The following is a 13134-nucleotide window of genomic DNA, read 5'->3' on the forward strand; positions in this document are numbered from 1 at the left end:
TACCGACAGGAGAGGGAATGGGTCGGTGCCACAGGGGAGGGAATGGGTCGGTACCAAGGAGAGGGAATGGGTCTGTACCACAGGGAGAGGGAATGGGTCGGTACCACAGGAGAGGGAATGGGTCGGTACCACAGGAGGGAATGGGTCGGTACCACAGGAGAGGGAATGGGTCGGTATCACAGGAGAGGGAATGGGTCGGTACCACAGGGGAGAGGGAATGGGTCGGTACCACAGGAGAGGGAATGGGTCGGTGCCACAGGGGAGGGAATGGGTCGGTACCACAGGAGAGGGAATGGGTCTGTACCACAGGGGAGAGGGAATGGGTCGGTACCACAGGAGAAGGGAATGGGTCGGTACCAGCAGGAGAGGGAATGGGTCGGTACCACAGGAGAGGGAATGGGTTCGTATCACAGGAGAGGGAATGGGTCGGTACCACAGGGGAGAGGGAATGGGTCGGTACCACAGGGGAGAGGGAATGGGTCGGTACCACAGGGGAGGGAATGGGTCGGTATCACAGGAGAGGGAATGGGTCGGTACCACAGGGGAGAGGGAATGGGTCAGTACCACAGGAGAGGGAATGGGTCGGTACCACAGGGGAGAGGGAATGGGTCGGTACCACAGGGGAGAGGGAATGGGTCTGTACCACAGGAGAGGGAATGGGTCGGTACCACAGGGGAGGGAATGGGTCGGTACCACAGGGGAGAGGGAATGGGTCGGTACCCACAGGAGAGGGAATGGGTCGGTACCACAGGAGAGGAATGGGTCGGTACCACAGGAGAGGGAATGGGTCGGTACCACAGGGGAGAGGGAATGGGTCGGTACCACAGGGGAGAGGGAATGGGTCGGTACCGGACAGGAGAGGGAATGGGTCGGTACCACAGGAGAGGGAATGGGTCGGTACCACAGGAGAAGGGAATGGGTCGGTACCACAGGAGAGGGAATGGGTCGGTACCACAGGAGAGGGAATGGGTCGGTGCCACAGGGAGAGGGAATGGGTCGGTACCACAGGAGAGGAATGGGTCGGTACCACAGGGGAGAGGGAATGGGTCGGTACCACAGGAGAGGGAATGGGTCGGTACCACAGGAGAGGGAATGGGTCGGTACCACAGGAGAGGGAATGGGTCGGTACCACAGGGGAGAGGGAATGGGTCGGTACCACAGGAGAGGGAATGGGTCGGTACCACAGGGGAGAGGGAATGGGTCGGTGCCACAGGGGAGAGGGAGTTGGTTGGGGTTAGTGTGAGTGACAGGCAGGCTCAGTGCTGTACAATTATAATAAGGAGAGATATGACCTTGTGGAGGTACAAGTAGGTGTGGAGGTGAAGTCTGGCTCCTCAGGGGAGGGGTTAGTGTGAGTGACAGGCAGACTAGGGATAAGAGGTAGGAAGGTGAGGGACAGAGAATATAGAGGCAACTAGAGCAGCTGATGGTTTGGCTGATGTGTCACGTGATGAGGAAAGAGTTGCTCATTGCAGGACAGGACGGTCAGTCTGTAGCCCTAGTGCCCCTCCCACAGAAGGGAAAGATGTCAGTCCCACAACTGTCACTAATTTAGACCAGCAGGCGGTGCCAGAAGAAGCGCATGCGCGGACATGCTGCCCTCTAGTGGATAATGAAAAGAGGAAAGACTGCGAGCGCTCGTTTTCCTCAGGAAGGTGGTGAGACGGTTTCCCATGATGCGCTTGTTTAGCCCATGGAATGCTGGGAAAAAGCGTTTACTCTCTGAACGTAGTGGGGAGGAGACGCCGATCTGTGAGAGGAGTGGCGCGCAGTGACGCAGGAGACAGTGACACGCCCTTCACACGCCCTGCTAACAGCTGAAGGGAGGAGCCACCGGACTGTTACATTTTCTAGGAGGGAATTTCCGTCGTGACAGGGAACGAGATGAAGAGAATGAGGCCTAAACTGCTCGGGCCCGGGGCCCCTACTCTGCTCTTCTGCTTCTTCTTCGCTATTGGTCAGTCTCTTGTCATGTGTCACTCCATCTCCCTCTATATCTCTTTATTTATTTATATACCTATATATACACACTGCTTCTCTCTCTATTTATATATATATATATATATATACATATATACCTCTCTATATCTCTGTATTTATATACACACACTGCCTCTCTCTATTTATATATCTCTTTATTTATTTATATACCTATATATACACACACTGCCTCTCTCTATTTATATATCTCTTTATTTATTTATATACCTATATATACACACTGCTTCTCTCTCTATTTATATATATATATATATTTATATATACAGTCATATGAAAACAATTGGAACCCCTCTGAATTCTTTGGAGTTGTTTATCATTGGCTGAGTCTATTGGATTAACAGAGAATATTCATCATAACAAAATGAGACGGGTGCATACATTTCCATGGCGGAAGAAGAACACGGCATTCCAAGAAAAACACCCGCTACCGACTGTCACATTTGGTGGAGGTCCCATCATGCTGTGGGGCTGTGGGGCTAGTTCAGGGGCTGTGTGGCTAGTTCAGGGGCTGTGTGACTAGTTCAGGGGCTGTGTGGCTAGTTCAGGGGCTGTGTGACTAGTTCAGGGGCTGTGTGGCTAGTTCAGGGGCTGTGTGGCTAGTTCAGGGGCTGTGTGACTAGTTCAGGGGCTGTGTGGCTAGTTCAGGGGCTGTGTGGCTAGTTCAGGGGCTGTGTGGCTAGTTCAGGGGCTGTGTGGCTAGTTCAGGGGCTGTGTGGCTAGTTCAGGGGCTGTGTGGCTAGTTCAGGGGCTGTGTGGCTAGTTCAGGGGCTGTGTGGCTAGTTCAGGGGCTGTGTGGCTAGTTCAGGGACTGTGTGGCTAGTTCAGGGGCTGTGTGGCTAGTTCAGGGGCTGTGTGGCTAGTTCAGGGACTGTGTGGCTAGTTCAGGGGCTGTGTGGCTAGTTCAGGGACTGTGTGGCTAGTTCAGGGGCTGTGTGGCTAGTTCAGGGACTACTGGGGCCCATGTTTAACTCCAGGGTCGGATGAATTCAACCCAATATGAACAAATTCCTCAGGATAATGTTCAAGCATCAGTCACAAAGTTGAAGTTCGGCTGCAGGGGTCGGATATTCCAACAAGACAATGACCCTAAACTCACTTGGAAATCTACAAAGACATTTATGCAGAGGGACAAGTACAATATTCTGGGGTCCCCCGACTTGAATATGATGGAAAATCTATGGGATGAGTTGAAGCAGACTGTCCATGCTCGGCAGCCATCACATTTAACTGAACTGGAGAGATTTTGTATGGACCAATGGTCACAAATAGCCACATCCACAATCCAGACACTCATCAAAGTCTATAGGAGGCGTCTAGAGGCTGTTACATTTGTAACTAAGTATTGATGGAATATCTCTGTTGGGGTGCCCACATTTATGCACTAATTTTCTGTTAATCCAATAAACTTGATGTCACTGCTGAAATACTACTGTTCCCATAAGGCAAGTTATATATTAAAAGGAAGTTGCTACTTTGAAAGCTCAGCCAATGATAAACAAAACTGCAAAGAATTAAGAGGGGTTCCCAAACTTTTATATATGACTGTATATATGTCTGCTCTCCCTACAGTGGGTTTGGGAGTTTTCACTGTAGGAGCTGTAAGTGTAGCCACTGTATCTGCCCTCACCCGTGTCTTTGCATTGACAGGTTTGTGCAGCGGTCGGCAGGTGAGGGTCCCCTCGGGGCCCTTATACAGAGTGGAGGGAACGTCGGTGTCCATCCCATGTAATGTGAGTGAGTATGAGGGCCCCAGCCTGCAGAACTTTGAGTGGTTTATGTACCGGCCAGCAGCACCTGATCATTCCATCGCCATCGTCAGCACCAAGGACAGCAAGTTTGCGTATGCGGTGTATGCTGCACGGGTGCAGAGCGGGGAGATCTACATTCACCGAGTGGATGGGGACCACGTGGAGCTTCGTATTAAGCGACTGAGAGAGGAGGACGCCGGGGTCTATGAATGCTACACCCCCACCACTGACGCCAAGTACCTTGGCTCCTACAGCGACAAAGTACTTCTCAAAGGTACTATACTCACTCATGTGATACCGCCACTCATATGATACCCAGCTCACACTCACGTGATACCACCACTCACACTCATGTGATACCACTACTCACACTCGTGTTACTGCCACTCACACTCAGGGGATATGGCCACTCATGCAAGCTGCCTTGGTGCTCCTGCAAGTTACTTTGCTCTCTCACTTTTACACTCCCACTAATGCACACTTAAAGTGGCCATACATGTAGAGATTGGATTATAATTCAGGTCAGATCGTGTGACCGTGTATGGCCACCTTTAGTCACATGTCACTTAGAGTCACACGATGCTTCGGGCAAGTGTATTGGGCGCTAGCTGCTGTCTCTTTCTCTTCCAGTGCTCCCAGATACGCTGCAAGTCTCAGACAAATCCGCCCTCAGGGGGCGCCTTGCGCCGGCCACCCCTTTGCAGTTGACATTAACAGAGGGAACTGATTTGTACGTAACCTGCACAGCTGTCAGCGACTCCCAACAACACACTCACCTCTCTGTCTCTTTTGGCCTCACAAAACCGGGGGCCCCTGTGGGTCGCCAGACCTTGCAGGACATTGTCTCAGTACAGAGGGATTTCAGTGTAGAACCTGCCCAATCAGAACCTTTCTCCCTGCGCTACCAGACGGGGGAGCTGCGAGTGGAGAAATCAGACAGCAGTACTTTTAAGCTTGTGCTGTCTCACGCCCACCCCCAGGACTCCGGCACCTACCACTGCACTGCGGCCCAGTGGATCCAAGATCCAGACGGGACCTGGCAGAGCATTGCAGAGAAAAGATCTGTCTTGGCTGAAGTCACCATCCAGACCATTGGTGAGTGTTTAAAGCTAGTACTTATGAAATAGAGAAAGTACAGAGAAGAGCGACTAAGCTTATAAAGGGAGTGGAAGGGATCAGTTATGGGGAAAGACAAGTTGGGATTGGTTACACTGGAGAACCATATAAGAGGGATATGATCACTATATATAAATATATAAGGGGGATATGATCACTATATATAAATATATTAGGGGATATGATGACTATATATAAATATATAAGGGGATATGATCACTATATATAAAAATATATAAGGAGATATGATCACTATATATAAATATATAAGGGGATATGATCACTATATATAAATATATAAGGGGATATGATCACTATATATAAATATATAAGGGGATATGATCACTATATATAAATATATTAGGGGATATGATCACTATATATAAATATATAAGGGGGATATGCTCACTATATATAAATATATAAGGGGGATATGATCACTATATATAAATATATAAGGGGGGATACGATCACTATATATAAATATATAAGGGGATATGATCACTATATATAAATATATAAGGGGATATGATCACTATATATAAATATATAAGGGGATATGATCACTATATATAAATATATAAGGGGATATGATCACTATATATAATATATAAGGGGATATGATCACTATATATAAATATATAAGGGGATATGATCACTATATATAAATATATAAGGGGCAGTAATGAAATAGAGAAAGTACAGAGAAGAGCGACTAAGCTGATAAAGGGAATGGAAGGGATCAGTTATGGGGAAAGACAAGTTGGGATTGGTTACACTGGAGAAGAGACAGTTAAGGGGGATATAAATATATAAGGGGGGGTGGCAGTAAAAGAGAAAATACCGAGAAGAAAGACTAACCCCATTTCTGTGTGATGCTACAATTCTAATATTATTACATTACTTTTTATTCTTTAAGTTTCTGTTTAGGCCTCTCCTATTCATATTCCAGTATTCTCATTTGAACCACTGATTGGTTGCTAGGGTAAACTGACCACCTATATTAATGTATATTAAATTGACCCAAACAGAAAAAACCCAGACGGCTCTATCCAAAAAAAGTAAATGTTCCTATATTCCTACTGAAAATCAAAGCTCACCCTGCATCGGAATTGACCTGGGTGCGTAGAGATACGTAATCATAGGCACAAATTCGGAACAAGAAGGTAAAAAACAAGTCAGGACATTTGATTTTAACCTATGGAATAAAGATCAAAATTGTATCCACCTGGTGTGTCGCAGAAGTGCGTGCCTATGCTTACTTTTCCTATTAAACTGACCCCCTATATTAATGTATATTAAACTGACCCCCTATATTAATGTATATTAAACTGACCCACTAGCCAGATAGCTGCTAAAATACCAAACTGCTGAACAAAAAGTAAAATTATTCAAATCCATAAAAAAACAAAGACCATTTGGAAAGTGTCCCAGGATAGCCTTAGTAATACTATGTTAAAAGGTGTAATGGTGCAGAAATTTTGGGGGTAAAAAACGACTGCACAGTCCAAGCAAAGTGCATCTCTGTCCTTCTGGGGTGTGTATGTGATGTCAGTGCTAGCCACAGATGGGCTCTCTCACCCTACAAGCATTAAGTCCTGTCTCTTGTTCTGTTTAGAGTCACAGCTGAAAGTGTCGTCGGGCCCCCGGGAGCTGACTATCAATTCTGGGGACGTGCTCGAAATGTGGTGCGATGTGTCCCTTTCCGCTCGGCAACCCCCGGATGTTCTATTTGCTGTCGAGTGGCTCATGAAAGCCACCGAGGATGCCCCGGAGCAGCTGGTAGCGATGCTTAGCCACAATGGCTTGGTGACTCTGGCTGGGCGCTACACTGGGGACGAGGGGGGCACCCGGCACATCTCCCTAGAGAAACTGCCACCCTTACCTGGCACTTACCGACTCCGTATCCATTCGGCCCAGCCAGGGGACGTGGGAATGTACAGTTGCCGTGTCAAAGCGTTGGTGTCCCACGCTGGCTCCAGACTGGAAGAAGTGGCGCAGAAAGTTGCCCCGAGTGTGGGGGTCTCAATTAGGACACAGGGTAAGTGGGCTTAACTGTAGTTTATGGCAGCGGTATGGCAGCACCCTCTAAGGAGCACAAGTGCAATAACCAATGCCAGTGACACAGTTCTTTCTGTATTTTTCAGACGTATCACTGGGTGCCCGCACCACCCTGCAATCGCCCACACTACACCGCGGGGACACCGCCATTCTGCTGTGCAACGTTACCGTGGATACGCCTCAGTCTGTTCACACTGCAGTCACCTGGTGGGCGGAGCTCCCCGGGGAGAATCCAGAAGAGACCTCAGGCCGATTAGTAGCCTCAGTGAACCGCGAGGGTGTGTCTGATTCATGGTTCCGCCCATTTGGGGATGAGCTGAGTACAGACAAGGTGGGGCCTGGGTGCTACCGACTGCGCATGTACAACATCCAGGCAGAGGATGAAGGCAAATATTACTGTGCTGTCACTGCCTGGCTCCAGTATCCCGATCTGAGCTGGTACAATGCGGCCACTGCAAGGTCCAACTCCATCACTCTCTATTCCTATGCTCGGGGTAAGTACCACATGGCTCAGTAAGTATTAATAATATAGGGGCATTGGGGTTGTTGCTTTTACTCTACCTCATATTTCTCTCTCTCTCTTACAGCCAAGGACTTGCTGCTTATTCCAATGGTTGCTGGGGTGGCTAGTGCCCTGTTTGTGGGCATCTTCATTCTTGCTACTGTGACCTGCTGCTACATGAGACACCTCAGGGGCCGCAAGAGATGAACTGGGGCCAAAACAGAACCCCCTGAGTCTGGAGCAGTGATTTTTGCTAATGAGAAGTCATTTATTGACAGCACTTGTACATTACCCCACTCCAACTGCACAGCCTCTGCCATTCCCGGCCTCCCTGACATAATATATACCACTCCAACTGCACAGCCTCTGCCATTCCTATCCTCCCTGCCATGTAATATATACAACTGCACAGCCTCTGCCATTCCTATCCTCCCTGATATAATATATACCACTCTGACTGCACAGCCTCTGCCATTCCCAGCCTCCCTGACATAATATAATATATACAACTCCGACTGCACAGCCTCTACCATTCCCAGCCTCCCTGACATAATATAATATATACAACTCCAACTGCACAGCCTCTATCATTCCCAACCTCCCTGCCATGTAATATATACAACTGCACAGCCTCTGCCATTCCTATCCTCCCTGACATAATATATACCACTCCAACTGCACAGCCTCTGCCATTCCCAGCCTCCCTGCCATGTAATATATACAACTGCACAGCCTTTGCCATTCCTATGCTCCCTGACATAATATATATCACTCCGACTGCACAGATTCTGCCATTCCCGGCCTCCCTGACATAATATAATATATACCACTCTGACTGCACAGCCTCTACCATTCCCAGCCTCCCTGCCATGTAATATATACAACTGCACAGCCTCTGCCATTCCCTGGCCTCCCTGACATAGTATATACAGTTCCGACTGCACAGCCTCTGCCATTCCCAGCCTTCCTGCCATGTAATATATAGCACTCCAACTACACAGCCTCTGCCATTTAATATATACCACTCCAACTGCACAGCCTCTGCCATTCCCTGGCCTCCCTGACATAGTATATATAGTTCCGACTGCACAGCCTCTGCCATTCCCGGGCCTCACTCACATAATATATACAACTCCGACTGCACAGCCTCTGCCATTCCCTGGCCTCCCTGCCATGTAATATATACCACTCCAACTGCACAGCCTTTGCCATTCCCGGGCCTCACACATAATATATACCACTCCGACTGACAGCCTCTGCAATTCCCAGGCCTCCCTGCCATGTTAAATATACCACTCTGACTGCACAGCCTCTGCCTTTCCTGGGCCTCCCTGACATAATATATACAACTCCGACTGCACAGCCTCTGCCATTCCCTGGCCTCCCTGCCATGTAATATTACCACTCCGACTGCACAGCCATTTCTAGTTCTCGGCTGAATGGATACTCTACCTGTGAATTGGACACATAGTGCTGTAATATGAAGGATCAATTTAAGATATTTCATTTCATTAGTGGATGCTGTAAAATATTAACCTGCAGGCTGTTTCCGAGAAGCTCAGACTGTTTGTGCATAGTGACTCTACAGGAGGCCTTCACTGCTCAAAGCGACAATACAGGAGGCCTTCACTGCCCGTAGTGACTCTACAAGAGGCCTTCACTGCCCGTAGTCACTCTACAATAGGCCTTCACTGCCCGTAATGACTCTACAATAGGCCTTTACTGCCCGTAGTGACTCTATATGAGGCCTTCACTGCCCATAGTGACTCTACAAAGGCCTTCACTGCCCGTAGTGACTCTACAATAGGCCTTCACTGCCCATAGTAACTCTACAAAGGCCTTCACTGCCCGTAGTGACTCTACAAAGGCCTTCACTGCCCGTAGTGACTCTACATGAGGCCTTCACTGCCCATAGTGACTCTACAAGAGGCCTTCACTGCCCATAGTAACTCTACAAAGGCCTTCACTGCCCGTAGTGACTCTACAAGAGGCCTTCACTGCCCGTGGTGACTTTACAAGAGGCCTTCACTGCCCGTAGTGACTTTACAAGGGGCCTTTACTGCCCACAGCTACAAGAGGCATCTGTACACTGTACAAGAGAGCAGCTCTATAAAAATATTAATTAATTTACCCATTCTGATTAATCTACAAGGCTTGACTTTATAAGAGGGGTCCTGTCAACCACCCACAGCAGCTCTCTAATCCCACTCTGGGATTGTTTGAGCAGAATAGAAGCTGTATACAAGGTCTCCAGTCAATCAGCCATAATAGGGCCTCCACTCCTTTGCACATAGCAGTTCTTGGTGCAATCTCCAATCAACTGCTCCCAAACCATTCCATTATCTGTGCATGCACATCATCACTGACCTATAGTAAGCCACTGCATATTGGACCTTGGCATATTTCCCAAGTCTGTTCGGGCAGCTATTTTTGTACATGTTTTACAAGGGATAGTCTACACTTGGGTGACGTGAATATTTCAATGAAGGAAAGTCCATAAGCTGTAGAAGAATATGCCGCTTGGGACCTTTAGTCTCATATTAATACTATTGTGCTCCCCATGTAAAAGGGTGAGGCCTGTTGTATGGCACATAGCATGTTGAATGTCTTTTTGGGGCTCACCTTCACTAGAAGCACATTGGGTACATGGATCTGCACTGTTTGTGGCCCCTGTACCAGCCTATTCTTCTTATGGTGTGACGGTTTTTGTAGATTTGTTCTTTCTAAGGTTGTCCTAGTCCCTATTGGTAATTGGTGTGTCTTTCTTATCTGCTGAATAGACTTGACTTGCTCAGCCTGAATATACGGACCATGGCAAGCAAGTAGTTGGCAGTTGGTGCTTTTCTGTCATGTGGAGTTCACCAACCTTCTCATTGTGCTTGGTGTATTTTTTTTATTTTTCCCAAGGTCTTTTATGCCCATTCTTGGTACTTGGCGTGGCCATCTTATCTCTCTTTGGTTGTGTCCCTCTCCCTAAAGTTCTTCTTACCCTCTCTTGGTACTTGGCTTGTCCATCTAATCTCTCTTTAGTTGTTTCCCCCTCCCTAAGGTTCTCCTTACCCTCTCTTGGTTCTCAGTGTTGTTCTTTTTTCTGAGGTTCTACATACTCTCTTGGTACTTGGTTTGTCCATCTTACCTCCCTTGGGTACCCCACCCTTCTATTTATATTTGTTATCCGCCCTCCAAGGTTCCCCTTAGTCTTTTTCGGTACTTGAGGCATTCTTGTGCCTAATATGCCTCATATCCTTTATTGACACATGGAACTTGGCACATCCCCATTATGCCGCTGTTCTATCATCCTACTACTTAGATGTAAGATTTTCTGTTTTTGTTCCCCATTGGGTTTTGTTCTGTGAATCGGTTTAGAATTGTTATTGGAATGAGTTTATTACACCATATCCTTTGCATGTGCCCCGCCTTAATCTGAGTTCCCATTGTTTTTCTCTGAGCTCCACCTCCTTCAGCCCTTTTCCCATCACCAAATAATTCCTGGAGCTGGAGCTATTTCCATCATTCTTCATTCCATGTAGGGGTGAGTGCAGGGGGATGTGGGAGCAATACAGGTTAGTGGAATCCATGTATTGGGTTGGGATGGATTACTTGAAACCACATGTTTGTTTATTGAGATTTGTTGTGTTAATTGTAATTTGATTTGTTTTTTTATTACAATGTAGAAAAGAAATGCTGATGCGGATTATGTATATGTATGATTTTGTTCTTCCCCACCACTGATCCCTTTATAATGGGCTTGCCACTTGTGTCCTACCCCTGAGGAACCAGCCAGAGGGACTGTGGAACCAAAGCACTTAGACCCATCACCCTTACAGCATCCCCCTGCAAGGGTCTTGAGCATTTGTGTGTGTGTGGCCCCTGAGATGCTGTGCAACCTTAATGTATTCTGGACTAAAACACTAGCTTGTGTGTACAATCCATATTGCTGAGGGCACAGTAACATGGGGCTTTGTCTCTTTGAATGTAAATGCTGATTTCTGGGCCATGTAATAAATCTCTCGTATGTGTCTAATGCCTTGTATTACTGCCCCCCCATCCTGTCTCCTACTCACACTGTGGGGCCCCAAAACTCCTCCACCTCATGAGTTACTGGATTACTTTCCCTGAAACATTAGGAGGGCAGAATTATATGGAGAGTTAGGAGGGACTTATAGGGATACTTATATAAAGAGATAAGGGGAGTCAGAGGAAAGGATAGGAGGGGATATAGGGAGACATATAAAGGGATAGGAGGAGTCAGGGAAGGATAGGAGGGGTTATAGGGAGACAAGATAGGATAGGAGGTGTTATATTTAGAGGTCATATGGAAGGATAAGAGTAGTTAGAGGGAGACATAGAGGGGTGGTAGGAGTTGTATGGAGGGGTAGGAGGAGTTATATGGATGGATATTCTCAAACAGGAGATAGGAATCACCCAAGGAGAGTATATCTAGTATAGGTAAATCTAAAAAACAACTGGACTTGCTGAGTAATCAATGAAGATTGTATGTAGCAGACAGGTGGTGTCGAAGGCCCCCACCTCTGTTCAGGGATAGTTTCTCCACCTTGACATGAATTGCCTCTTTCACGCCTCGTTCAAACCAGCGTCTTCTTTATCCAATGTTTGGACCTTGCTATCTTCATCATCATCATCATCATTTATTTATATAGCGCTGTCAAGATACGCAGTGCTTTACTCTTCAAAGGAGTGTCCCTTGTCTTTGAGGTGTAGAAAGACAGCTGAGTTTTGCCCTGTAGAGTTCTCCCTCCTATGCTGAGCCATTCGCTTGGTGAGCAGTTGTTTTGTCTCCCCAATGTATAGATCTGTGCACTCCTCGCAACACTGGACTCCGTATACCACATTGCATAATTTTTCTTTAGGGGTTGGATCCTTTGGGTCGAATGGCTCAGCATAGGAGGGCGAACTCCCAACTTGATTTGCTGGACAATGGCTTGAAAATATGAACCTAAGGCTCACTTCTCCCCACAATAGCACTTTGGGTTCCAACTCTGAGTCCAACCCAGGGAGCCTCCCCAAGGCCCTTCCTGATGCGAGTGAGTCCACATGTTCCATGACTACTCGGTTGAGCTGCAATGGCGGCATACGTCAGAATGACTCAACCCTAATATATTGCTTGAGTTTGTCAAGCCCAGGGTTCGGTCAGATGGAAAGGCCATTTTCTTTAGCTGACCTACAGGAGCCACTGATTGGCGTGACTCCCAGGATGACTGGAACTCCTCTGCTAACTGGAAGAACCATGAGTAGCAAGTATGACCATTTCACTATTACAGTGTTGTCCCTCTCTGCTGGGTAGTCCATTTGTATATATATATTGGTATTGGCTTGTAGACTAAGACAACGATTGGGTGGGCACTAGGATCTTGCCTTGACAAATCCCAGGTTGGGTAACTTGCTTTATGTATGGGTGTGTGTTCATATCTCTGCCACACTCGGGTGTATATTAAAATACATCACTTGATTACTATTTAGCGCTAGCTCCCACTATGGACACTTCTTCTCACCAAACTTAATGCTTTCTTTGTCATCAAAACACCATGTTTGGGATGGGCAGGTATATAGTTATTTCTCTGACAAATTTTCCCACTGGCCCAAGGCTCATTGGGAAGTGAAAACACCTTGACATTGAGTCTTTCTCATGCCCAGAACTCTAGTCCCAGCTCCAGCCTCAAGTCTACTATTGAGTAAGGTTCCCAA

General features: G+C 47.2%; 1 protein-coding gene across 1 annotated transcript; it reads left to right on the forward strand.

The window, feature by feature from the left end:
* Positions 1-1601: 1601 nt before the first annotated feature.
* Positions 1602-11452, forward strand: XB5942349.S (provisional ortholog of immunoglobulin superfamily member 8 S homeolog). Its single transcript, XM_018233655.2, has 6 exons — positions 1602-1957; positions 3649-4023; positions 4380-4844; positions 6484-6906; positions 7013-7420; positions 7514-11452. Exons 1-6 carry the CDS (start codon positions 1885-1887, stop codon positions 7633-7635), a joined length of 1866 nt encoding a protein of 621 aa, XP_018089144.1. The 5' UTR covers positions 1602-1884; the 3' UTR covers positions 7636-11452.
* The last annotated feature ends 1682 nt before the right edge of the window (positions 11453-13134 follow it).

This window comes from Xenopus laevis, chromosome 8S, assembly GCF_017654675.1.
Source record: "Xenopus laevis strain J_2021 chromosome 8S, Xenopus_laevis_v10.1, whole genome shotgun sequence".
Taxonomy (NCBI): Eukaryota; Metazoa; Chordata; class Amphibia; order Anura; family Pipidae; genus Xenopus; species Xenopus laevis.

Bases quoted from the DNA above. Each gene is read 5' to 3' on its own strand.
- XB5942349.S (XM_018233655.2), top strand. From the start codon at position 1,885: ATGAAGAGAATGAGGCCTAAACTGCTCGGGCCCGGGGCCCCTACTCTG. The intron at 4,024-4,379 runs GTACTATACTCA...TTTCTCTTCCAG, and splicing joins CGACAAAGTACTTCTCAAAG to TGCTCCCAGATACGCTGCAA. The intron at 6,907-7,012 runs GTAAGTGGGCTT...TGTATTTTTCAG, and splicing joins GGTCTCAATTAGGACACAGG to ACGTATCACTGGGTGCCCGC.